The sequence below is a fragment of the Muscardinus avellanarius genome, assembly GCF_963383645.1.
Source record: "Muscardinus avellanarius genome assembly, chromosome: 16".
Lineage (NCBI taxonomy): Eukaryota > Metazoa > Chordata > Mammalia > Rodentia > Gliridae > Muscardinus > Muscardinus avellanarius.
Window position 1 is genome coordinate 6,590,025 of NC_137802.1, and position 26,432 is coordinate 6,616,456.

At 47.4% G+C, this 26,432-nt stretch overlaps 1 protein-coding gene across 1 annotated transcript in view; it reads left to right on the forward strand.

Annotated features, from left to right (window-relative positions):
- Nucleotides 1-5,345: 5,345 nt before the first annotated feature.
- Nucleotides 5,346-26,432, forward strand: part of USP22 (ubiquitin specific peptidase 22) — a gene marked incomplete at both ends in the record, with an annotated part of 37,795 nt that continues 16,708 nt past the window's right edge. The window contains 5 exons of the mRNA XM_080712184.1: nt 5,346-5,516; nt 11,558-11,690; nt 21,627-21,740; nt 23,352-23,453; nt 24,742-24,911. Coding sequence (XP_080568310.1) covers nt 5,346-5,516; nt 11,558-11,690; nt 21,627-21,740; nt 23,352-23,453; nt 24,742-24,911 — 690 coding nt within the window. The remainder of the gene's footprint in view (nt 5,517-11,557; nt 11,691-21,626; nt 21,741-23,351; nt 23,454-24,741; nt 24,912-26,432) is intronic.

The following is a 26,432-nucleotide window of genomic DNA, read 5'->3' on the forward strand; positions in this document are numbered from 1 at the left end:
GACATCTCAGCGACTCTGTGAGGCCCTCTGCAACTCAGGGAGACCCTGTTTCAAAATAAAGAATAACAAATAGAGCCGCGGGTGTAGCTTGGAGGTAGAATGCCCGAGTTACAATTCCAGTACCGAAAAAAGGAAAGAAATTGAGAAGCCTTCCGGGACTCGGCGTCTCCCATTCAGTGCCTCGGCTCAGCGTCCACACTGCATCCTCCCGCTCGCCCCGCTAGGATTCGCTCTTTTCTGGATACACCGCCCGCCTGAGTTCAAAGCCCCACCCCAGCACCCTCACCCCCAAGGCTCCTTCCTCTCGGGATCCTACCTAGTGGCCGCAGAGACCATGGTCAATCAACTTCATCCTCCCGCCTCGGAAGTGACGCAATAACCGCGACACTGCTTTGTCCAATCCCGGCGAAGGTACTGCGCGTGCGCATCGGACGCGTCGAAGCGTACGGCCCTTATTGCCCTACTTCCGGAGCACTTGTGTTCATCTTCCGAAGGAAATTCAGGAGGTCGGGGTTTGGGTTCCGTACTCTTACCACGGAATTTGCCCAATGGTTATCAAAGGTTGAGAGGAAGCCGGGCGGTGGTGGCGCACACTTCTACTCCCAGCGTTTGGGAGGCTGAGACAGGAGAATGCAGGTTCGCGGCCAGCCTCAGCGACTTAGTGAGGCCCTTTGCAATTTGGTGAGACCCTGTTTCCAAATAAAGAATAAAAAAAAAAAAATAGGGCAGGGGGTGTAGCTCAGAAGTCAAATGTCACTGGTTTCCATCCCCAGGTCCGCAATAAATGAATGAATAAGTAAATAAATAAATAAAAAAATTGTGTACAAACACTTCTATGAAACTGGATTTTTCCCCCCTCCTTTTCTGTGTGTGTGTGTGTGTGGGGTACTGGGAATTGAACCCCGGAGCATTCTTCTTCCTACCTACACTCGAGCCCTATTTTATGTTGCTTTGTTTTTGTTTTGTTTTTGTGTGTGTGTTACTGGGGATTTAACCCAAGAACATTCTACCTCTAAGCCGCATCCCAGCCCTATTTTATTTTTTATATGGAATTAGGATCTTGCTAAGTTGCTGGGAGCCTCACTAGTAGCTGAGGCTGGCCACAAATCTGCAATTTCTGTCTCAGCCTCCGAAGTACTGGGGATTACAGGTGAGTGCCGTCACACCTGAATATCTATCTATCTTTCTTTCTTTTTTCAGTACTAGGGATTGAACCTAGGGGCATTCTACTTCTGAGCTACACCCCCAGCCCTATTTGTGTTTGTGGGGGGGTGGGTGTCTGGGGATGGAATCCAGGGACGTTTGACTTCCAAGCTACACCCCCTGCCCTATTTTTTATTCTTTGTTTTGAAACAGGGTCTCACTAAGTTGCAGAGGGCCTCACAAGTAGCTGAGGCTGTCAGCAAACGGCGATCCTTCGAGTCCCACCTCGCCCCTCTCAGGACAGTTTGGGCTTTGATTGGAATACTGCCCTGCCAATTTTTTCGGGGCAACTTCAAACCTTGGTTGGTTCAGTGACCATACAGTGTTTCAGTTTTTTTGTGAAAAAAATGCACTTCAGCTGGGCATGGCAGCGCACACTTGTAATCCCTGCGCTTGGGAGGCTGAGACAGGAGGATCGCACAGGTTCGAAGACAGCCTCAGCTACTTAGTGAGGCTCTCAGCAACTTAGTGAGACCCTGTTTCCAAAAAAAATATAAAAAAGGTCTGGGAGTATAGCCCGGAGGTAGAAGCCTCTGGGTCCCACCCCCAGTACCAAAAAAAAAAAAAGAAAGAAAGAAAGAAAACCACACTTCAGCTGGGCATTGTGGCACACACTTGTAAGTCTAGTACTTGGGAGGCTGAAACAGGAGGATCACAGTTTGTGGACCGCCTCAGCTACTTAGTGAGCCCCTCTGTAACTTAGTGAGACCCTGTTTCAAAACAAAGAATAAAAAATAGGACTGGCAGTGGAGCTCAGAGGTAGAATGCCCCTGGGTTCCATCCTCAGACCCACACACACACACACACACAAAAAGGGCTGGGGGTGTAGCAGAAGCAGAATGCCCCTGGGTTCCATCCCCAGTATTGGGGGGGGGGAGGCACTTCAATTTCTTACTACCATGTTCTTAACAAACTCACTTACTGCACGAATGCTTAGGGAGCAGTTACTATGCTCAGGGCACTGGAGGAAACAGGAATGAAGTGTGGTGGCACAGTCCTGTAATCCCAGCACTTGGGAGGCTGAGACGGTCAGCATACACCACCAGGCCCGGCTTATTCTTTATTTTGAAACAGGGTCTCACTGAATTGTGGAGGTCTCACTAAGTAGTTGAAGCTGTCCGCAAACCTCTATCCTCCTGTCTCAGCCTCCAGAATGCTTGGCTTACAAGGGAGTGCCACCACGCCCGGCTTTATATTGCATTCTTGGAAAATACCAGAAATAAGTTTGTAAGTGTTCTCAGCACAAAAACGTGAGATAATACGTGTTTATTCCCCAGATTAGCCATTCTACAAGGGAGATATATACATACTTCAAAGCATAATGTCTACAGTCTAGTTGTTCCAGGGCAGTAGGATTGGTTGCTGAGACACCAAAACAAAACAAAAGACAACAAGAAAAATTCCTAGAGGCAGCATACAAGGCAGAAAGCTTTACTGAAAGATGCTTATGAAAAAGGGCCAGTAGCAACAGGCTGATAGTCCTCAGTCGCTCCCGGAGTTTGCCTTGCCCGGCCTGCTCACCCGCACGGTGCTTTTCCCCATGGTGGCTGGCTGGACAAACGACACTAACCTCTCCACAGTGAACCCGGTTCCGTTCCTCTCTTGTCCCACTCAGAGAGGGGTGGGACCTGCTGGACTGCAAGGCAGTGACGTCATCAGCCTGCCGGCCTGCCGGGCATCCCAAGGAGCACCTGTCCTGGTGCATCTCCAGCTTCCTATAGGCAACACTGACCTGGCCTGGCTACCAGGGTGCGGAGAGCAAGCCAGCGCGGTGGCGCACGCTTGTAATCCCTGCGCTTGGGAGGCTGAGACAGGAGGATTGCACAGGTTCGAAGCCAGCCTCAGCTACTTAGTGAGGCTCTTTGCAACTCTGTGAGACCCTGTTTCAAAATAAAGAATAAAAAAAAAATAGGGCTGGGGGTGTAGTTCGGAGGTAGAATGTCCCTGGGTTCCATCCTCAGTACCGCAAAAAAAAAAAAAAAAAAAAAATAGGTATGAGGATATAGCTTGGGGATAGAATGCCCCTGGGTTACACCCCCCAGTATCTAATTAATTAATTAATTAATTAAAATGCAAGCAAAGAGGATGGTGAGCATATATATGTTTAGGATCCCCTAGTGCCTGCCTCTCCACCCCCTTTCTCTCAGTCCTGATGGAAAAACAGGCTTGAGTGCCAGGTGACCCTACAGGCTGCAGGTTTTCCCCTCAGGCCAAAGCTCAAGCCAGGCCTTGAACATTTCCAAGCACTGATAAAACAGCTTAAATCCTTGCTCCAAACACTGAAACATCAAACATGTCCCTAAACATGTAGAAACTGGACTCAGCCCTAAGTCAAATTCCTTAAATATTTACCTAAGGGCCAAAGCCTAATCTCCTCACTGCAGAAGCTACTAAGTGCAGATCCCCTCGCAAGACCTCTCCAGAGCCAGGCGTGGTGGTACGCGCTTCTAATCCCAGTACTTGGGAGGCTGAGACAGGAGGATCACGGGTTCGAGGCCAGTCTCAGCTACTTAGCGAGGTTCTTTGCAACTAAGTGAGACCCTATTTCAAAATAGAGAGTAAAAAATAGGGCTGGGGGTATGAAATGAGGAGGTAGAATGACCCCGGGTTCCATCCCCACCCCAGTACCAAAGGTGGGGGGAGCCCTGAGAAAAGGCCAAACACCCTGCAATGTAGCTGCAGCCAGCTAATGAAGACTTTCTATTCAGCTTAAACCAAGCCTGAGTGGTCTCCTCTGGTTCACCCTATAACATTTCACTCTGTCTTTCATTTTTCCAGGACTAAGATCCACCTCTGAGCTAATCTGCAGCCATCAGATGTCATCATCATCATTATTTATTTGTGTGTGTGTGTGTGGGGGGTACCGGGTGTGGAACCCAGGGGTATTCTACCTCTGAGCTATACCCTGAGCCTGTTATTCTATTATTTTTTATTGGGATACTGGGAATTGAACCCAGAGGCATTCTACCTGCATGTTATACCCCCAGCCCAATTTTACTTCTAATGATATCTCAGCCTCCCAAATACTGGGATTACAGGCAGGCATGGTGGTGCATGCTTGTAATCCCAGCATCCCGGAGGCTGAGACAGGAGGATCACAGGCTCGAAGCCGGCCTCAGCTATTTAGTGAGGCCCTTTGCAACTCAGTGAGACCCTGTTTCAAAATAAGGAATAAAAAATAGGGCTGGGGGGGTGTGCATCGGAGGTAGAATATCCCTGGGTTCCATCCCCAGAACCCCCCCAAAACAAAAAAGTAGCTACTATAAAATTTAAAATTCGGCACGCGTTTCAAATGCACAGCACCAGTCAGGCTCTCCCAGGACTGCGGGCTCCTGGCGGGGAGGGCCCCTAGCACCAGGCAGCAGGAAAGCATTCCAACCCGCGCCTTTGCCAGCCTCGGCTACGAAGGTGGTAGGAGCCTGCAAAAGTGGCACCAGAGGAGCTCCCACAGCCAACCTAGGGAACCTGGAGAAAGCGCACCGGGGAGGAAAGCGCGGGCTCAGCGCCCGCCCGCCCCGGATCCTCGCTCCGCCTCTCTGCGGCAATTCTCAGACCGGTGCAAACCAGTTCCGCGACCCGACGGACATCCCGCGATACTCCATCCTCAACCCGCCCCGCCCCCGGCTTCCCAGTTCTCCTGGGAAGACAGAGACTGTCAAGTCGCCCAGTCTCCGGGGGTGGATCTGAGCCAGACGGACAGGCCTGCCAGCCTATGAGAGAGGCCGGCGCTGCCGCGGTCTGGACAACAACCAATGGCGTAGGACCTAGGGCGGGCCTTTGTAGGCTCCACCCCCTCCAGCGCCCGGTGGCCAGTAGCAGCGCGAGCAGCTGGGGCGGCGGGGGCGGAGCCTGCCGCCGGCCGGAGCATGCGCGGTGCGCCGGCCAGGGGTGACGTAATCTCCGCCCGCGCCCGCGCCGCCCTCCGCGAGCCGGGAGAGCGCTGGCGCGCGGCCCGCGGCGGCCGGGCTCGGGGGCGGTGCCTGCGTCGCCGCCGCCTCCCTCGCAGTCCGCGCAGCAGCCTTTGTCCGCGGGCGTCGCGGCCGCCGCTTTGTTCCCGGCGCCCCCGCCGAGCCGCCGCCGCGCTGGCGTCGTCCTCGCCCCCGTCGCCGCCGGCCCCCGCGCGCGGCCGGGCCTTGCCCGCCATGGTGTCCCGGCCCGAGCCCGAGGGCGAGGCCATGGACGCCGAGCTGGCGGTGGCGCCGGCGGGCTGCTCGCACCTGGGCAGCTTCAAGGTGGACAACTGGAAGCAGAACCTGCGCGCCATCTACCAGTGCTTCGTGTGGAGCGGCTCGGCCGAGGCCCGCAAGCGCAAGGTGCGACCCTCGGCGGGGCCCCGCGGGGTGGGGGCCGGCGGTGGGGGAGGGGCCCGCACCCCCGCCCCCTCCCCCGGGCCCTGGGGTGGGCACCGAGCCGGGCGGGGTTCGCGGAGCGGGTGCCAGCGCTGAGGGTGGTGTGCGTGGGAAGCCTCGGCCTGCGGGGGAGGGTCTCAGCCCCGGTCCCCGCAGGACCCTTGCAGAACCGAGTGGGGGTGGGGCTCTGAGAAAAAGAACCGGAGCGGCTTCCCGGCCCCGGGGGTCGTTTGCGGTCGGGGGGTCCATTGCACCGAGTGTCCATCCGTGAAGGTCGGGCGCAGAGCCTGCGCGGAGGCCGGGGTGGTTAGGGTGTTCCTGGGGTGCTGGACAGAGCGTCCCCTGAGTCAGGGTCGGCTAGGACAGGCCCAAGGACGTCAGCCCTTTCTTTGGTTGGTTTAAATGGGGTGTGAGAAGCCGGGCGTGGTGGCGCACGCTGGTAATCCCAGCATTTGGGAGGCTGAGACAGGAGGATCAAAGTTCGCGGAGAGCCTCGGCTACTTAGCGAGGCCTTTTGCAACTCATGGAGACCTTGTTTCAAAATTAATAATAATAATAATAATAATAATAGGGCTGGGGGTGCAACTCGGAGATCGAATGCCCCTGGATTTCATCCTCAGAACCGCTAAATAAATAAATAAATAAATAAATAAATAGGGTGTGAGCCGGCTATGGTAGCACACGCCTTGATTCCAGGATTTGGGAAGGTGAGACTGGAGGATCGCAGATTTGAGGCCAGCCCGGACAATTTAGTGAGACCGTTTCAAAGCAGAAGGAAAAGGGCTGGGGAGTAGCTCAGAGGTAGAATATCCCTGGGTTCAATCCCCAGTTGCAAAATATAAAGGCAAAAATAGAAAAATAATTGTTGTGGACAGGACAGAGTGGGGAAGAGCAAGGCGGGCTGGTGGAAACAGTATGGTTGCCGTGGAGAGGCGCAGTCACTACCACCTCTACTACCACCTCTTTGTGCTGTAGCTACGGAGGAGTGGATTGAGAAGAAAAGATTGTGCTGGTGGAAGGCGGGGTTTATGCCTTCTGCTCTGAGGCAAGGAGGAGAGGAGGGGGAGGTGATCCGGAGTCTTCAACCAAGGCTCCAAAAATACTTGGTGTTACGTTTTCCAGTCCTACGTCTATCCAGGCACTTTGGTTTATTAATTTGGAAATAAGGTTATACCTTTATTCTTTCCTCTTAATGAACTTAGTTTTTACAGTTCAGCGCGATTTTGCGGATGGTAATTTGAAATGGGGAGTTAAAAACCGGGCATAGTGGCACACGTTTGTAATCTCAGTACTTGTGATTACAAATTTGTGGCCAGCCTCAGCTACTTAGACCCTCTGCAATTTAGTGAGACTCTGTTTTGAAAAAATAAGACTAAGCCGGGCATGGTGGCACAGGCTTGTAATCCCAGCATTTGGGAGGCTGAGACTGGAGGGTCGCGTTTCCCGGACAGCCTCAATTACTTAGTGAGGACCTCCGCAACTTAGTGAGACCCTGTTTCAAAATAAAGAATCAAAAATAGGTCAGGGGGTGTAGCTTGGAGGTTGAATGCCCCTGGGTTCCATCCCCAGACCTGCAAAAAAAATTTTTTTTAATTAAGAATAAAAAATAAGGTTGGGGGTGTAGCTCAGAGGTAGAATGCACCTGCATTTAATCCCTAGTTCCGCAAAAAAAAAAATATATATATATATATATAGAGAGAGAGATAGATATAGATATAGATATAATAGTGAATAAAAATAGGGCTGATGGTGTAGTTCAGAAGGAGAATGCTCCTGGATTTAATCCCCAGTACAGCAATATAAGTAAATAAAAGAATAAAATAGGGCCTCCGTGTGTAGCTTGCAGGTAAAATGTCCCTGGCTTCCATCTCCAGCACCAACACACACACACACACTCCTCATACACAGTTGGGGAGCCCGGCATGGTACCAAAAAAAATAGGTTTGGGGGTGTATCTCAGGTAGAATGTCCCTGGGTTCAATCCTTAGAAACAACACACAGAGGAATCTGAGAGTAAAGAGTTTCCACCTTGAGTAACATTTCTTTTTTCTTTTTTGTGGTACTAGGGATAGAACCCAAGGGCATTCTTCCTCCAAGCTACACTCCCAGATTTATTTATTTATTTATTTATTTATTTTTTATTTTTTTGTGTGGTACTAGGGTTGTAACCCAGGGACGTTCTACCTCTGAGATACACCCCTAACCCTATTTTTTATTCTTTATTTTGAAACATGGTCTCACTGAGTCGCTGTCTGCGAACCGCCATCCTCCAGTCTCTGCCTCCCGAATACTGGGATTACAAACTTGCACCACCATGCCTGGCCCTTGAGTAACATTTCTTAATGGGAAAAGTAATATCCACTGAGTTTGTAGGCCATGTTAAATGTCCATTTTCTTTTTGTTTTTATGTTGCTGAGCATCATTATCTTTTAGGATGAACTAAAGTCAGATGAACAGGTGTGTGTGGGGGGGGTACTGGGGATTGAACCCAGGGAAATTCTACCTCCAATCTACACCCCCAGCCCAATTTTTTATTCTTTATTTTTGAAACAGGGTCTCACTAAGTAGTAGCTGAGGCTTAATGAGGCCCTCAGCAACTTAGCGAGACCCTGTTTCAAAACAAAGAATTAAAAAAATAGGGCTGAGGTTGTAGCTCAGAGGTAGAATGGCCCTGGGTTCAATCTCTACTTCTGCAAAAATAATAATTTCTACATTGGGTATGGTGGTGCACACTTGTAGTCCCAGTATTTGGGAGGCTGAGACCAGATGATTGGAGGTTTAAAGCCAGCCTCAGCTACTTAGTGAGACCACACCTTAGAGGGACCACACCACACCTGGCTAATTTTACCTAATTTTCTAAAAGATGGGTTTAGGATTTTTTTTTTTCTATTTATAGCTTATTATTTTTATTATTTTGGTGTACTGGATGTTGAACACAGGGCTATTCTACCTCCAAGCTACACCCCTAGCCCTTATATCAATTTATATTTTTATTTCTTTTGGTACTGGGAATTGAATTCAGGCATTCTATCTCTGAGCTATATCTTTGGCCTTATTTTTACCTTTTTTTTTTTTTTTTTTTTTTTTTTTGGCGGATCAGGGGATGGAACCCAGGGACATTTGACCTCCGAGCTATACCCCCTGCCCAATTTTTTATTCTTTTTTTAAAACAGGGTCTCACTTGCCGGGTGTGTAGCCCGGAGGTAGAAGGGCTTCCAGGAACCCCAGTACCACCCCCCAAAAAAAAACCAAAAAAAAAACCAGGGTCTCACTAAGTTGCAGAGGGCCTTACTGAGTAGTTGAGGCTGTCTGCGAACCTTGATCCTCCAGTCTCAGCCTCCCAAATGCTAGGATTACAAGCATGGGCCACCACACCTGGCTCATTTACTTACTTTGTTTTGAAACAGGGTCTCTAGGTTGCTGAAAGTGTTGCTAAATTGCTGAGGCTGGTCTTGAACATGGAATCCTCCTGTCTCCGCCTCCCAAGTACTGGGATTACACGGTTGCCACCATACCTGGCTTTAGTTATTTATTTTTGTGGAACTGGGGGTTGAATCCAGGGGCATTCTACCTCCTAGCTATACTTCCAGCCCTATTTTTTATTCTTTATTCTGAAACAGGTTTTTACTAAGTTGTGGAAGGCCTCAGTAGCTGAGGCTGGTCCCAAACCTGTGATCCTCCTGACTCAGCCTCCCAAGTACTGGGATTACAAACATGTGCCACTATGCCCAGTTTTCTAATTTTTTATTTTATTTATTTATTTATTTTGTGATAATTGGGGTGGAACTCAGAGCTTTTCTACCTCCGGGCTATACGCTCAGACCTATTTTATACTTTATTTGGAAACAGGGTCTCACTAAGTTGCTGAGAGCCTCCTAAGCACTGGGATTTACAAGCATGCACCGTCATGCCCGGCTCCAGCTTTTTAAAAAAAAAACTTTAAAACAGGCTCTCTGTAGGTTGCTGAGGCCGGTTTTGAACCTGCAATCCTCCTGTCTCAGTCTCCCAAGTACTGGGATTACAAGCTTGTGCCACCACACTCTGCTATTTTTATTTTAAACAGGGTCTGCATAAATTGCAGAGACAAGCCTTAAACCTGAGATCCTCTGAAATTCTCAAGTACTGGAATTATAGGTGTGTACCACCACGCCCACTCTTCTTTGCCTCTTAATTTTATGGCAGCTTTCTTCAGGAGAAATTTTTGGTGGTACTAGGGATGGAACCTTTCTACCTCTGGGCTATACTTCCAGGCCTATTTTTTTATATATATATTTTTTATTTGGAAACGGGGTCTCTTAAGCCAGCACGGCTGTCTTTGAACCTGTGTGATCCTCCTGTCTCCGCCTCCCAAGCACAGGGATTACAAGTGTGTGCCACCACGCCTGGCAGCAGGAATGTTTCTAAAGCACAAAATTTGGGGCCTAAATTAACTCTTTAGGTAAAAATTCATTTTTTAAAAAATATACTTTAATTGGTGCGTTATAGTCTCACATCATAATGTAAATCATGTTCAGTGGTATACATGCACACGGCACTTAGTGTCCCTCCCTCCCCATCTCCCCTTCTCTGAACATAATACTGAGATTAACGTTGCTGTTTTCTCATATGTACACACAGCTGCTGGCAGCAATTCCTTCAGTGATCCTCCGCCTCCCTCTTCCCCTGGACCGCCTTCCTAGCTCCACTGAGGTTTCTCCATTAGCTGGAGTCCCTCTGGAGTCTGAATTGAGTCCTAGCTTCTGCACACGAGAGAACACTTACAACCCTTCACTTTCTGTGCATGACTAATCTCACTTAACATAATGTTCTCCAGGTCCTTCCATTTTCCTGGAAATGATATGATTTTGTTCCTTTTTTTTTTTTTTTTTTTTTTTTGGTACTAGAGAGGGAACCCAGGGGTATTCTACCTCAGAGCTACACCCCCGGCCTCCTTATTATTATTATTGTGGGGGTACTGGTGGTGGAGCTCAGGAACATTCTACCTCCGAGCTACACCCCAGCCCTTTATTTTGAAACAGGGTTTCACTGAGTTGCAAGGGCCTCACTACATAGCTGAGGCTGTCCACGAACTGCAGTCCTCCTATCTTGGCCTCCCACATGCCGCCACCACGCCCTGCCTAATCTTGTTCTTTATTGCTGAGTAGAATTCCATTATGTGGCTATCCCATAATTTTGTAATCTATTCATCTATTGAGAGACACCGAGGTTGGTTCTGTCATTTGGCAATTCTGAATTGTGCTGCTAGGAACATGGATGTACATACATCACTGTAGTTCTCTGGTTTCGGTCCTGTGGAAGGATGATACCCAGATCATATGGTAGATCCATTGTTTTGTTTTTTGGTACTGGATTTTGAACCCAGGGATATTTTTCTGAGATAAACCCCAGCCCTGTTTTATTCTTTATATTGAAATAGGGTCTCATTAAGTTGCAGAGGAACTCCCTAAGTAGCTAAGGCTGGCTACGAACCTGCAGTCCAATCTCAGCTTCCTTCTAGGGTTATATGTGTCTGCTACCAAGCCTGACCTACTAATCCAGTTTTGTTTTGTTTTCTTTTGTTTGTAGCACTGGGGATGGAGCCCAAGGGCATTCTACCTCCAAGCTACACCCCCAGCCCTGTTTTTTTCCCCCCAGTACTGGGGATGGAACCCAAGGGCATTCTACCTTTGAGCTACCCCCTAACCCTATTTTTTATTCTTTATTTTGAAACAAGGCCTCACTAAGTAGCTGATGCTGGCAGCGAATCAACAATCCTCCAGTCTCAGCCTCCCAAATGCTAGGATTACAAGTGTGCGCCACCACGCCTGGCGTGGACTGCTTATGGTGGTAGTTTTGAGCTACGTGAAGTAAGTCTATTTTAGAAAATGGAAAGAATGAGCAGAGTGGGCTTTTGGAGTCCTAGGTCTCGAAGGTGAAATTGCCTTTCGCTGGGGCTGTGTGACTTGGGCATTTTGAGAAGGTGGCTGCATCCACTCTGCTCACTAATTCTCTTCCCTGAATTTCAGGCCAAGTCATGCGTCTGCCACGTGTGTGGTGTCCACCTGAACCGGCTGCACTCTTGCCTGTACTGCGTCTTCTTCGGCTGTTTCACAAAGAAACACATCCATGAGCATGCCAAGTCGAAGCGGCACAACCTGGGTAAGGCGCCCCCAGAGGTGGGCACGGCAGTTGTGTGTGTCCTCCTTGTGAGAGAGACATTGTAGGGAATGAAGGGGATGAACCAAGTCCATTAAGTGCTGTTTGCCTTAAAGCTTTTTTAAGTTACTATCATTTTGTACAACCTTAAGTGGTAAGTGACAGCTTCTAGTTAGGCAAGGTGTGGTGTATGCCTGTAATCTCAGTACTTGGGAGGCTGAGACAGGAGGATCACAACTTCAAGGCTAGCCTGAGAAACGTAGCCAGACTCTCAGTAACCTAGTGAGACTGTTTCAAAACAAAAATATAAAATAAGGCTAAGGTATAGCTTGGAGATAGAGTATGCCCCTGGGTTTATTCCACAGCAACCCCCCCCACACACACACACACACAAACACACGCAGACAGCTAACCTGATGTTGTGATCAGCTACCTTTTCATTGAAATGCTGATGTGAAATCTTCAGTGCTTTCTCTGCTAAAGACTTTCATCTTTCTGTTTGAAACACATGCGAACTAGAGTAAGCAAAAATTTGGAAAGAGAGATCCTAAATTTAGTACTGTTTGGATAGAAACACCCAGAAAAGGAGGGGGTACCAAATGCTATGTGCATTTATGTCACTGTCAACATGATTTAGATTATGATGTGAGACTGTAATGTACCGATAAAAGCATATTTAAAAAAGAAAAATTAGAAGCCAGGTGTGGTGGCACACGCTCATAATCCCAGTACTTGGGAGGCTGAGACAGGAGGATTGCCGTTCGCCGACAGCTTCAGCTACTTAATGAGTTCCTTTGCAACTCAGTGAGACCCTTTTAAAATAAAGAGTAAGAACCGGGTGTGGTGTCGCACGCTTGTAATCCCAGCACTTGGGAGGCTGAGACAGGAGGATTGCACAGGTTCAAAGCCAGCCTCAGCTACTTAATGAGGCTCTCAACTCAGTGAGACCCTGTTTCTAAATAAAGTATAAAATAGGTCTGGAAGCCGGGCGTGGTGGCACACATTTGTAATCCCCGCGCTTGGGAGTCTGAGACAGGAGGATCGCACAGGTTTGAAGCCAGCCTCAGCTACTTAGTGAGGCTCTCAGCAATCTAGTGAGACCCTGTTTCCAAATAAAATATAAAAATAGGGCTGGGAGTATAGCCCGGAGGTAGAAAGCCCCTGGGTTCCACCCCCAGTACCACCAAAATAAATAAATAAATAAAATAGGTCGGGGAGTATAGCCTGGAGGTAGAAAAGCCTCTGGGTTCCACTCCCAGTACCACCAAATGATAATAATAATAATAATAATAATAATAATAATAATATATGGCTGGGGTGTAACTCAGAGATAGAATGCCCCTGGGTTCCATCTCCAGTACTGCAAATTAATTAGTTAGTTAATTATTTTTTGGTACTAAGCAATGCAGATTTTTTTCTCTTTACATTCCCTAAGTAATAGTAAAATGACTATTTACATACTATATACATTGTGTTAAGCATTATAATCTAGAAGCCAGGTTTGGTGGTGCACATCTATAATCCCAGGGCTTGGGAGGCTGATGTAACATTGAGATTGAGTTGGGAGTCGCAAAGGAGGCAAAATCCAGCAAAGGCGTGTGAGACCAGGCCCCTTTAATTGTCTCTCCCAGACAAGGTAGACTGATATTGTGGGGAGTTGGGGGTCTCTCGGTCAGCAGAGTCGCACCCGAGAGAGGAAGTGAGGGTATTTAGGTAGTTGGGTTCTTGGGGTAGGAGCTAGAGAGGCGCGGGAGAATGCTGGTCCTCTCACGACATCCAGAGTCTGCCCATTCTGCTCCTGGCTTCCGGGGCTCCGCCTCCTGTCCCAGCTGCTGGGTCCCATGAGGGGAGGCAGAAGGAACCTGACCTATCAGCTGAAACAAAAAAAAAAATCTAGAAATAATTTTAAGTATATGGAAGTTGGTCGTAGTGGCGCACACTTGTAATCCCAACATTTGGGAGGCTGAGACTAGAGGATCACGGTTTGCAGACAGCCTCAGCTACTTAGTGAGGCCTTGATTCAAAATAAAGAATAAAAGCCGGGCATTGTGGTGCATGCTTATAATCCCAGTATTTGGGAGGCTGAGACCAGAGGATAGTGGCTTGAAGCCCTTTGCAACTTGGTGAGACCCTGTTTCAAAATAAAGAATAAAAAATAGGGCTGGGGTTGTAGCTCTGAGGTAGAATGCCCCTGGGTTCCATCCCCAGTACTAATAAATAAGCTGGGTGTGGTGGTTTTGGAGGGCTGAGACCAGGAGTATCATGGTTTACAGACAGCCTCTTCTACTTAGACCCTTTGTAACTCATTGAGACCCTGTTTCAAAATAAAGGCTAAAAATAGGGCTGGAGGTGTAGCTTAGAGATAGAATCACTTTATGAATTTGTCTTGTTAATTCATTTTAGTAACCTGATTAGTAAACTCTGCCCTTAAATTAGAGTAAGAACATCTACAGGTGTTAAAACTAGAAGTTAAGTCAAGCACAGTGGTGTGTGCCTGTAATCCCAGTGACTTGGGAGGCTGAAGCAGGAGGATTGCAAGTTCCAGGCCAATTTCAGCAGCATAGGCCCTGTCTTAAAAAATAAGAAAAGCCTGGCGTGGTGGTGCACACTTGTAATCCCAGTACTGGGAAGGCTGAGTTAAGAGGATCACAGGTTCAAGGATAGCCTCAACACAGTAACAAGACTTAACGGCAACCTAGTGAGACCCTGTTTCAAAATAAAAATAAAATTGGGCCGGGAGTGGTGGCACACACTTGTAATCCCCGCACTTGGGAGGTGGAGACGGGAGGACCGTGCAGGTTCGAAGTCAGATCCTGTTTCAAAATAAAAAGTATAAAATAGATCTGGGAGTGTGGCTGGGAGGTAGAAGGGCTTCCAGGAACCCCAGTACCACCAAAAAAATATAAATAAATAAAATAATAATAATAATAATAATAATAATAATAATAATAATAAATAAATAAATAAAAATAAAATTGGGTTGGGGTTATGACTTGGAGGTAGAACTCCACTGAGTTCAATCCTCAGTACCACTAAAAATTAATTAATAAATAATAATAATAACAATAATAAGAAGGGTTGAAATGTAGCTCAGAGGTAGAACACCACATTGATACAAAAAAAAAAAAATAAAAGAGAGCATCCCAGAAAATTAGTTAGGCTACTTAGGGCTGGGTGTGGTGGCACACGGTTTTAATCCCTGTGCTTGGGAGGTGGAGACAGGAGGATTGCGCAGGTTCGGAGCCAGCCGCACTGGCTTAAGAGACCCTGTTTCCAAATAAAAAAATACAAAATAGGTCTGGGAGTGTAGCCCGGAGGTAGAAGGGCTTCCAGGAACCCCAGTACCACCAAAAAATATATAAATAAAATAATAATAATAATAATAATAATAATAATAAATAAGTAGGCTACTTAGCTGTACCTGAATCTTTTGTGGTACTGGGGATGGAACCTAGGGGCATTCTACCTCTGAGCTACACTCCCAGCCCCATTTTTATTCTTTATTTTGAAACAGGGTCTCACTTAGTTGCAGAGGGCCTCACTAAGCAGCTGAGGCTGTCCGCGAACCACGATCCTCCAGTCTCAGCCTCCCAAATGCTGGCATTACAAGCGTGCGCCACCACGCCTGGCTTTACCTGCATCTTTTGACTCTAGGCCTCTTTTTAGGGTCTATCTATACTTGGGATTGAACCCAGAGGTGGCCTAACTCCTAACTACATCCCCAGCCCAATTTTTTTTTTTTTTTTTTTTTTTTTTTTTTTTTTTTTTTTGGTGGTGGTACTGGGGTTGGAACCTAGAGGCTTTCTACCTCCAGGCTATACTCCCAGACCTTTTTTATATTTTATTTGGAAACAGGGTCTCAGTAATTTGCTGAGAGCCTCACTAAGTAGCTGAGGCTGGCTTCGAACCCGTGCGATCCTCCTGTTTCAGTCTCCCAATCACGGGGATTACAAGTGTGCGCCACCACACCCGGCCCCCAGTTCAATTTTTAAAATTAATTTATTTTTGTGAGACTGAGGACAAAACACAGGGACATTTTATCTCCCAAGTTATGCCCCCAGCCCTTATTTTATTCTTTATTTTGTGACAGGGTCTTACTAAGTTGCAAAGGCCCTCGCTAAGTAGTTGAGCCTGACCGCGAACCTGTGATCCTCCTGTTCCTGCTTCCCAAGTATTGGGATTACAAGTGTGTGCCACCATGCCTGGCTCACCTGCAACCTTTTTTGGGGGTGGGGGTAGTACTTGGAACGAAACCCAGGGGCTTTCTATCTCCAGGCTACATTCCCCAGACCTATTTATTATATATATATATATATACATACATACATACATACATACATACATACATACATACATATATGTATGTGTATATATATGTATGTATATATATATGTATGTATATATATACACACACACACATACACACATATATATATACATATATACATCCCAGATCTGGGGGTGGAACCCAGGGGTTTTTGACCTCCGAGCTACACCCCCTGCCCTATTTTTTATTTATTTTGAAACCGGGTCTCACTGAGTTGCAGAGGGCCTCACTAAATAGCTGAGGCCGTCCACGAACCGTGATCCTCCGATCTCAGCCTCCCAAATACTGGGATTACAAGCGTGTGCCACCATGCCCAGCTCTATTTTATATTTTATTTGGTAACAGGGTCTCACTTAGTTGCTGAGAGCCTCACTAAATATCTGAGGCTGGCTTTGAACCTGTGTGATCCTCCTATCTCAGCCTCCCAAGTGCTGGGATTACAAGTGTGCTTCACCACGCCCAGCTACCTGCAACTTTATTTATGTTGAATAAATTTTTCTTCCAGTTAACAACCACATTAGTCTCCTTTTTAGTGTGTGTGGGCGGAGACTGGGGATTGAATCTAGGGACATTCTACCTCCAAGCTTTTTTTTAATTTTGAAACAGGGTCTTGGTAAATTGCAGAGGTCGGCTCCCTTATGGTCTTCCTGTCTCAGCTTCCCATGCACTGGGATTACAGATGTGCGCCACCATGCCTGGCTGCCTGGCTGTTAGTTTCCATTTTATAGAATATATAATTATTGGTTCTAAAGCCGGGCGTGGTGGCGCACACTTGTAATCCACGCACTTGGGAGGCTGAGACAAGAGGATTGCACAGGTTCAAAGCTAACCTCAGCTGGCTTAAGAGATCCTGTTTTCAAACAAAATATAAAATAGGTCTGGGAGTGTAGCCCGGAGGTAGAAGGCCCCTGGGTTCCATCCCCCAGTACCACCAAAAAAAAAAATTATTGGTTCTAAAACCAAATTTTCAGTCACTTTTCAGTGTCAACATTTATGTGAGAAAGGAAGAACTTAGTACTTTGTTTTTTTTAATGTTGTTTTTCTTTTCTGGCACTGGGGAATTGAATCCATGGGCACACTATCACTGAACCACATCTCCAGCCCTATCTGTCTATCTATCCATCTATTTATTTATTTATTTATGTATGTATTTATTTTTGGTGGTACAGGGGGGTGGAACCCAGGGATTTTCTACCTCCGGGCTAACTCCCAGACCTATAATATATATGTTACTATGTTATTTGGAAAGAGAGTCTCACTAAGTTGCTGAGAGCCTCACTAAGTAGCTGAGGCTGGCTTCGAACCTGTGCAAGCCTCCTAAGCACTGGGATTACAAGGGTGTGCCACCACGCCCAGCTCAGCCCTTTTTGAGACAGGATCTCACTAAGTTGCCCAGGCTTGCCTTGAACTTGTGGTCTCCCTGCCTGTCCTCCTCAATGGCTGGGATTGTGGGTATGATCCTGCACCTGACAAGAGTACTGTGGACTGCAACTTGATAAGGCGGGAGATGTAAGTCAGTGGCACAGCACTTCCCTAGCACACGAGGGACCCTGCATTCAATTCCCAGTACCCACAGAGAAGAAAATTTAGCAAAATTTTCTCTTGTCTTTTGCCTGTGCTATTGGTGTCATAGCCAGAAATCATTGTCAAGTCCAGAGTCAGAAAGGCTTTCCGTTTAAGCATTTTATAATTTTAGCTCTTCTTCCTGCTGATTTTGATGGTCTTTGATGCCTTTTTTTTTTTTTTTATAAAGTTCTCTTCTAGCCGGGCGTGGTGGCGCACGCTTGTAATCCCTGCGCTTGGGAGGCAGAGACAGGAGGATCGTGCAGTTTCGAAGCCAGCCGTGCTGGCATAAGAGACCCTGTTTCCAAATTTAAAAAGGTCTGGGAGTGTAGCCTGGAGGTAGAAGGGCTTCCAGGAACCCCAGAACCACCAAAAAAAAAAAAAGTTCTGTTCTTTCCCCAGGAGGTCTTGATACCCTTGTTGGAAAGTCACCTGGCTGTGTGTGTGAGGCCTTATATCTGGACTCTCTTCCACGGGTCTGTATTGCTGCCTTTACCAGCGTTACAGTTTTGATTTCTGTAGCTGGGTAGTAAATTTTCAAGTCAGTAAGCATGAGTCCTCCAACATTGTTTTCTTTTGTTTTACAAAACCTGGGTATTTGAGATTCCCTATAAATTTTAGGCGGATTTTCTCTTTCCGCAAACATCGTTTGGAGCTGTGCCTTGATTGCCTTGAATGCATCCCTTTGAGTAGTTTTGTTTTGTGCTGTTTGAGGTCTTGCCATATTGCCAGGCTGGCCTGGAGCTCCTGGTCTCCAGCTGTCCTCCTGTAGTATTGTTACCTCAGCAATAAGTGTGCAAGTCTTTTCTCCTCCTGGCTAAGTTTGTTTCAGAGTGTTTAATTTGCCTTGATACTATTTTAAGTGAAACTGTTTCCTTAACTTCTACAAATTGTTAGTTGCTGCTACATAGAAATACAGCTGATTTTTGTGTTTTCTGTGCCCTGCTGCTTTGCTGAATTCTTGCATTAGCTCTAACAGGTTTTTCTTTAGGAAGGGTGGGATCTTTAGCATTTTCTACAGATGTCAAGCCTTCTGCCAATGCGGATATCCCTATTATGTGGGTGCCTTTAATGTTCATTTCTTACCTAATTGCTGCGACTAGACCTTGCAGTGCAATGTTGGGTAGCAGTGGTATTGTGGTCACGGTTCTTATCTGAGTGGTTAAATACTCACAGACAAGGCTTAGAAAGCAGGGAAAGCTTCCGTTGATTTGCTAGCAGAGGAAAACTCCAGGGAGCAGTGGCTCATTTTTCAAAGTTCAGAGGAAGAGTGGCTCTTCTAAGGCTTAGGAATCCATGTGCACATGGTGTCCTTGAGGCTCCTTGAACTTGCCAGTTCTTCACTCCTGAAACCAGTAAACTGAGAAGATGCTACTTGCTAAGGGGGAGAGTAGAAGAAAAAAGTTTTGGGGGTGTATATGTGATACTGGAGGTTGAACCTAAGGGTGTTCTACTTCCAAATTACACCTCCAGCCCTATTTTATTTTTATTTTTTGAAACAGTCTCGCTAGGTTGCTGACAGCCTCATTATATTGCTCAGGCCTTGTTACATTGCTGAGGCTGTCCTCAAACCAGCAATCCTCTTGTCTCAGCCTCCCAAGTACTGGGATTGCAGACATGCACCACCATGCCTGGCTAAAATTCAGGGTTTTTTTGAGACAGGGGTGCTGAGGATGAAACTTGGGGCATTCTACCTCTGAGCTACACCAGCAACCCTATTTTTTATTTTTATTTATTTATTTATTTTTTTGGTGGTACTGGGGGTGGAACCTGGGGGCTTTTCTACCTCTGGGCTATACTCCCAGAACTATTTTATACTTTCTTTGGAAAGGTCTCACTAAGTAGCTGAGGCTGGCTTTGAACCTGTGCGATTCTCCTGTCTCAGCCTCCTAAATGCTGAGATTACAAGCATGTGGCACCACGCTTTGAAACAGAGTCTCAATAAGTTGCAGAAGGCCTCACTAAGTTGGCTGAGTCTGCCTGTGAACCTGCTGCTCCTATCTCAGCCTCCCAAGTAGTGGGATTACAAGTATGTACTACCACACCCGCTTTAAGTCAGTTTTTGTTTATTTTATTTTTTTGGGGTGGTACTGGGGATGGAACCCAGGGCCATTCTACCTCCGATCTACATGCCCAGCCTTGGTTTTTATTCTTTATTTTGAAATGGGGTCTCACTTAGTAGCCGAGGCTGGCCGTGAACTGCGATCTTCCTGTCTCAGTCTCCCAAATGCTGGGATTCTAAACTTGTGCCACCACGTCCAGCTAAAAGTCAGTTTTTAATTGTTTGTTTTATTTTGTGTGTGTGTGTGGTACTGGAGGTTGAACACAGGAACATTCTACCTCCAAGCTATACCCCTAGCCCTATTTTTTTTATTCTTTACAGTCTAAGTTTTGGAGGGCCTCACTAAGTAGCTGAACAGAACCTGTGATCCTCCTGTCTCCTCCTCCCAGTACTGGGATTACAGCGTGGACCATCACGCTAAGACAGCTTGTAAGATAAGCCACCTGCTGGCTGAGCCACAGGCTCAGGGTCCAGCTACGGCCTGGGCCCATGACAGCACAGCATGGCCTTGTCTCCTCTTGCTCTTCAGGAACAGTTTGCTGTCCGTCCTGAATGAGTGCGTTGAGCTGGGTATCCATGTTGAATGACTTCCCTTCCATTCTAGTATGCCCATTGTTCTAGTCAAAGAAATTTGGTCATATGCTTTCCTGTATCAATTGAGATGGTGATGTGGGTTTTCCACCTTCTGTTTATTTGATATATCAGATCGATGATTTGACTTACTTTTCTTTTTTTGGTTTTAAAGGTTGAACCCAGGGGCACTGTACCTCTCAGCCAACCCCCAGCTTTATTTTTGTATTTTGGGGTACTGGGATTTGATCAGGGGCACTCTACTTCTGAGCTATACCCCCAGTCCTTCTTTTTACTCTGTCCTTTTTTTTTTTTTTTTTTTTTCTGTGTGTGTGTGTGTGTGTGTGGTACTGGGGATGGAACATTCAACCTCCAAACTACATCCCCAGCCCTATTTTGAAACATGGCCTCACTAAATTGCAGGACGCTTTACTAAGTAGCTGCAGCAGGCTGCAAACCTGCAATCCTTTTGTTTCAACCTCCCAAATACTGGGATTACAAGTGTCTACCACCATGCTTGGCTTTTTTTTTTTTTTTTTTTTTTTTTTAGGTCTGGGGATGGAACCCAGGGGCATTTGACCTCCAAGCCACATCCCCTGCCCTATTTTTTTATTCTTTATTTTGAAACAGGGTCTCGCCCAATAGATGAGGCTGTTCACGAACTGGGATCCTCCTGTGTCAGCCTCCCGAGTGCTGGGATTACAAGTGTGCGCCACCACGCCTGGCTCTAGTTTTTGTTTTTGAAACAGGATCTTGAGCTAGGCATGATGGTGCACACCTGTAATCCCAGTACTTGGGAGACTAGGACCAGGAGGGTTGCGGGTTCAAAGCCAGCCTCAGCAACTTAGCAAGACTCTCAGCAACCTAGCGAAGACCTCATTTCCAAACAACAACAACAAAAAAGAAATAAAAGGACTGGGGGATTAGTTCATAAATAAAATGTCCCTGAGTTCAATCCCTAGTACAGAAAGAAGGAAGGAAAGGAATAGAGAAAGAAAGAGAGAGAGAAAGAAAAAGAAAGGAAGAAGGAAAGAAAGAAAAGGGAGGGAGGGAGCGAGCGAGCAGCTCAGCCGGGCGTGGTGGTGCAAGGCAGTCCCAGTACTTGGGAGGCTGGGATAGAGGATCAGGGGGTCGCAGGTTCAAGGCTAGCCTCAGCGACCTCGTGAGACCCTCCCCAACTTAGTGAAACCTTGATTCAAAAAAATAATAAGATAGGGCTGGGAGTGTAAGAATCCTCAGTACCACACACACAAATGTCAGGGATGCAGCTCAAAGGTAGATACCTGTCGGTTCAATCCCCAGTGCTACCAAAAAAATTCACACTTTGTCTGAAAAATTTGCATGTTTAACTGAGCCTGTAAGCATTGCCTTTTCGTGCTGTTGGATTTTAAGTCTCTTTTCTCCGTTTTCTTTGCAGCCATCGACCTCACCTATGGCGGTATATACTGCTTTTTGTGTCAGGACTACATCTACGACAAAGACATGGAGATCATTGCCAAGGAGGAGCAACGGAAGGCTTGGAAGATGCAAGGTTGGGTTTTGCCGGCGTTTACCTAACTGCTCTATCTGCTCTATTCGTCCTGCAGTCCTCTCAGGTCTGTTGAGTGAGGGTGGAAATCCCCGGGGTGAATGAGAGTTGGCGCTGCGGCCCACCCACGCTGCTCAGGTGGGGTTTGATGGAGAGCCCTGGCCATCAGCCAGAGTCTGCAGCCGCAGTGTGCGAGGCCAGGAAGGAAGCGCACACAACAGAAACGGTCGCTCTTGCAGTGAAGGGCATGTTGCAGAACTGTAGCTGTGCCTTGTCCAGCACCAGCAGGGCCACGCTCCATCTCACCTGGGCCTCGACACCCAAAAACCCTCAGGAGTACTTTGCCCTCAGCTCTGTGGTATTCTACAAGATCTTTGCATTAGCATTAAAAATAAGTATGTGGTGGTACAAGCTTGTAATCCCAGCGTTTGGGAGGCTGAGACAGGAGGATTGTGGTTTGCCGGCAGCCTCAGGTACTTAGTGAGGCCCTTTGCAACTCAGTGAGACCCTGTTTAAAAATAAAGAATAAAAAAAGGCTGGAAGTGTAGCTTGGAGGTAGAATGCCCCTGGGTTCCATCCCCAGTACCGAAAATACACAAAGCCAGGCGTGGTGGCGCACACTTGTAATCCCTGCGCTTGGGAGGTGGAGACAGGAGGATCGCAAAGATTCGAAGCCAGCCGCACTGGCTTAAGAGATCCTGTTTCCAAATAAAAAATATAAAAACAATAGGCCTGGGAGGTAGAAGGGCTTCCAGGAACCCCAGTACCACCAGAAAACAATAAAACACACACACGTCATGATAGCACAGGCTTGTAATCCCAGCATTTGGGATGCTGAAATAGGAGGATCGTGGTTCACAGACAGCCTCAGCTACTTAGTGAAGCCCTTTGCAACTCAGTGAGACCCTGTTTCAAAATAAAGAATTAAAAAAAAAATGGGCTGGGGGTGTGGCTTGGAAGTAGAATGCCTTTGGGTTCAATCCCCAATATTACAAAAAAATAAAAAGTAAACATACCCAGTTCCTTCCTGAAAGATTGAGTATTTTCCTGATTAAATTAGCTAGAATGATGCTGGGCATGGTGGCGCATGCTTGTAATCCCGCGCTTGGGAGGTGGAGACAGGAGGATGGTGCAGGTTTGAAGCCAACCTCGCTGCCTCAAGAGATCTTGTTTCCAAATAAAAATATAGGTCTGGGAGTATAGCCCGGCGGTAGAAGGGTTTCCAGGAATCCCAGTACCAACAAAAAAACAAAAACAAAACCATAAATTAGCTAGAATGTCTTAAAGCTCTGAACCAGTTGGTGATGTTAAGTGTGTTGGTAGAGCCGGGTATGGTGGCACACACTTGTAAACCCAGGATGTAGGAGGTGGAGATAGGGCAGCTTTAGCAGGCAGTGCTGCTTTCCATGTTGCAGGAAACAACACGCTGAGGGTGAAGCTCAGAGGTAGAATGCCCCTGGTTCAGTCCCCACTACACCACACACATGGGCAAGCCTCCATGCTGTATCCACAGCATGCCCCTCTTTGAAATACCTGCTGAGTAATAACACTACAGCTTTTGTTTATAAACATCCATGATGAAAGTTGAGCTGAAACCGTCTTACGTCTCTTCAGGCGCTGGAGAGAAGTTTTCCACTTGGGAACCAACCAAAAGGGAGCTGGAGCTGTTGAAGCACAACCCGAAGAGGAGGAAGATCACCTCCAACTGCACCATCGGTGGGTGCGCAGCGCCGAGCGAGCCAGCCTTGTTCTGGGGCTTCTCAGCCAGTGGGTTCTGTTAGCCTGCCCAGGTTTCCCGCGCGGCTCACTTAGCCTCTGGGTCTGGAGCACCTGTGCTCTGTAGGTGCCACCCGGGGCTTGAGGTCCAGAGGAACACGTGGAGATGGTCCCAGCCAGTGCCCTGTGGCCTCTGCCTGTGCTGAGGGTCCTGGGTACTGACCTCCAGGGAGAGGGATGATGTGTGTCTGTGAGTGTGTTCACTGGGTGCTTGAAGACGTGGAATGCCTTTTAAAACATTTTTTTTAAAAAAAGTTTGGTTTATTAGGGGCTCTGATTTTTTTATGTCTTTTTTATTTTATTTTATTTTATTTTATTTTTTGAAAATAATTTGAGTAAGCCGGGCGTGGTGGCGTACGCTTGTAATCCCCGCGCTTGGGAGGCTGAGACAGGAGGATCGCACAGGTTTGAAGCCAGCCTCAGCTACTTTACTTAGTGAGGCTCTAAGCAACTTAGTGAGACCCTGTTTCCAAATAAAATATAAAATGGGTCTGGGAGTATAGCCCGGAGGTAGAAAGCCTCTGGGTTCCACCCCCAGTACCACCAAAAAAAAAAAGAAAAGAAAAGAAAAGAATTTGAGTAATTCTTTGAAAATATAATGGCCATAGAGGGAGGGAGGTGGTGATGAATTCTCAATACAGTTGATATAAAATTAGGAAAAGACTTTTTGGGGGGGGGTCTGGGGATGGAACCCAGGGGCGTTTGACCTCTGAGCAACATCCCCACCCTATTCTTTATTCTTTATTTTGAAACAGGGTCTCACTAAATTGCAGACGGCCTCACTAAGTAGCTGAGGCTGTCCACGAACTGCAGTCTTCCTGTCTCAGCTTCCCAAGTATTGAAATTACAAGCGCGCACCATCATGCCTGGCTAAAAAGTCTTTTTCTAGTTGGGCATGTCGGCGCACGCTTGTAATCCCAGCATTCCGGGGAGGCTGAGTCAGGAGGAGCGCAGTTCGAGCCTAGCCTCAGCTACTTAGTGAGGGCCTCCACAACTTCATGAGACCCTGTTTCAAAATTAAGAGTTAAAAAATAGGGCTGGGGATGTAACTCGAAGGTAGAGTGCCCCTGGGTTGAATTTCCAGTGCCACAAAAGAAGACATTTCTTGAAAGAATGAATAAGAGAAAAAGACATGATACAGATCTAACGGAAGCCTCCCTCTGGGATCCAGTGGTGAGCGTCCTGATGCCGCGCATGCGTCACTCACGCGCTCTGTCTTCCCATGCAGGCCTGCGCGGGCTCATCAACCTCGGGAACACGTGCTTCATGAACTGCATCGTCCAGGCTCTCACCCACACGCCACTCCTGCGCGACTTCTTCCTGTCCGACCGGCACCGGTGCGAAATGCAGAGCCCCAGCTCCTGCCTGGTCTGTGAGATGTCCTCGCTCTTCCAGGAGGTGAGCGCGGCTGCTGCTGCGAACGTTTCTGCAGCTGCTTCCTCTCTGTGTTTAAAAAATAGGAGCCAGGCACGGGGTGTATGCTTGTACCCCACGACTTAGGAGGCTAAATTGGGAAGATCACAGGTTTTTTTTTTTTGGTTTTTTTTGTTGTTTTTTTTTTTTTTTTGGTGGTACTGGGGTTCCTGGAAGCCCTTCTACCTCCGGGCTACACTCCCAGACCTATTTTTGCATTTTTTTATTTGGAAACAGGGTCTCCTAAGCCAGCGCGCGGGGCTAGCTTCGAACCTGCGCGATCCTCCTGTCTCAAGCGTGCGCCACCACGCCCGGCAAGATCACAGGTTTAAGAGCAGGCCTAGCAGTTTAGCAAGACTTGCAGAAACCTAATGAGACACTGTTTCAAAACAAAAACTAAAAACAGCTGGAGGTACTGCTCACAGGTAGAATGCTCTTGGTTTCAATCCCCAGTACCATCAAAAAATAATAATAAAGTAAATTTTTTTTTTTACCTTTTTGCGGGTCTGGGGATGGAACCCAGGGGCATTCAACCTCTGAGCTACACCTCCTGCTCTACTTTTTTGTTGTTCTTTATTTTGAAACCGGGTCTCACTGAGTTGCAGAGGGCCTCACTAAGTAGCTGAGGCTGTCTGTGAACCGTGATCCTCCGATCTCAGCCTCCCGAATGCTGGGATTACAAGCGTGTGCCACCACGCCCGGCTAAGTAAAAAATTGTAAAAGGCTGACCATAGTAGTAAAAGGCAAATTTCAAGGACTTTATGTAGTAAGTAAATAGTTAATAGAGGAATACTTAATATTTTTCCTAATAGATCACAAGACAAGAGATTGTGGGCATGAGTTTTGGAAACATCGTTGCTAGTGCAGACTCAGAAAGGAGCCATTGCAGAGCCAGCAGGTGGAGGCATTTGTCTCTGTTGTGGAGACATTTGTCAATGTTGTGCGCTGCGTGGCCTCAGAACGGCCTGCACCCTCTTTGCTGCTTCACTCAAGGGACTCGGTTGTCTCCAGGTGGGAGCCTCTGCTCCTCGGTCTCATTGTAGTTGCACTCGCCGTGTGCCTGTCCTTAACCAGAGATGAGTGCGAGACGGAGCTGGGGCCTCAGGACCCATCAGCTCAGCCCCAGACCAGGTCCTCAGAGCAAAGGACTCAGTTATCCCGGCCCAGAGGTGGGCTGCCCCTTCACTCCAGGTGTGCTCCGGTGTCAGGCACCCTGCCGTCTCGGGACACTGCCACGGGGTGAGGAGTTGGACAGAGACCCTGTGGCCTGCAGAGCTGAAGCTACTTACTGTTGCCCCATCCTGACCTAACATAGTTTTTTTTTTTTTTTGTGTGTGTGTGTGTGTGTGTGTGTGTGTGTGTGTGTGTGTGGTGGTACTGGGGCAACCCAGGGGCTTTTCTACCTCTGGGCTATACTCCCAGACCTACTTTATACTTTATTTGGAAACAGGGTCTCACTGAGTTGCAGAGAGCCTCACTAAGTAGCTGAGGCTGGCTTCGAACCTG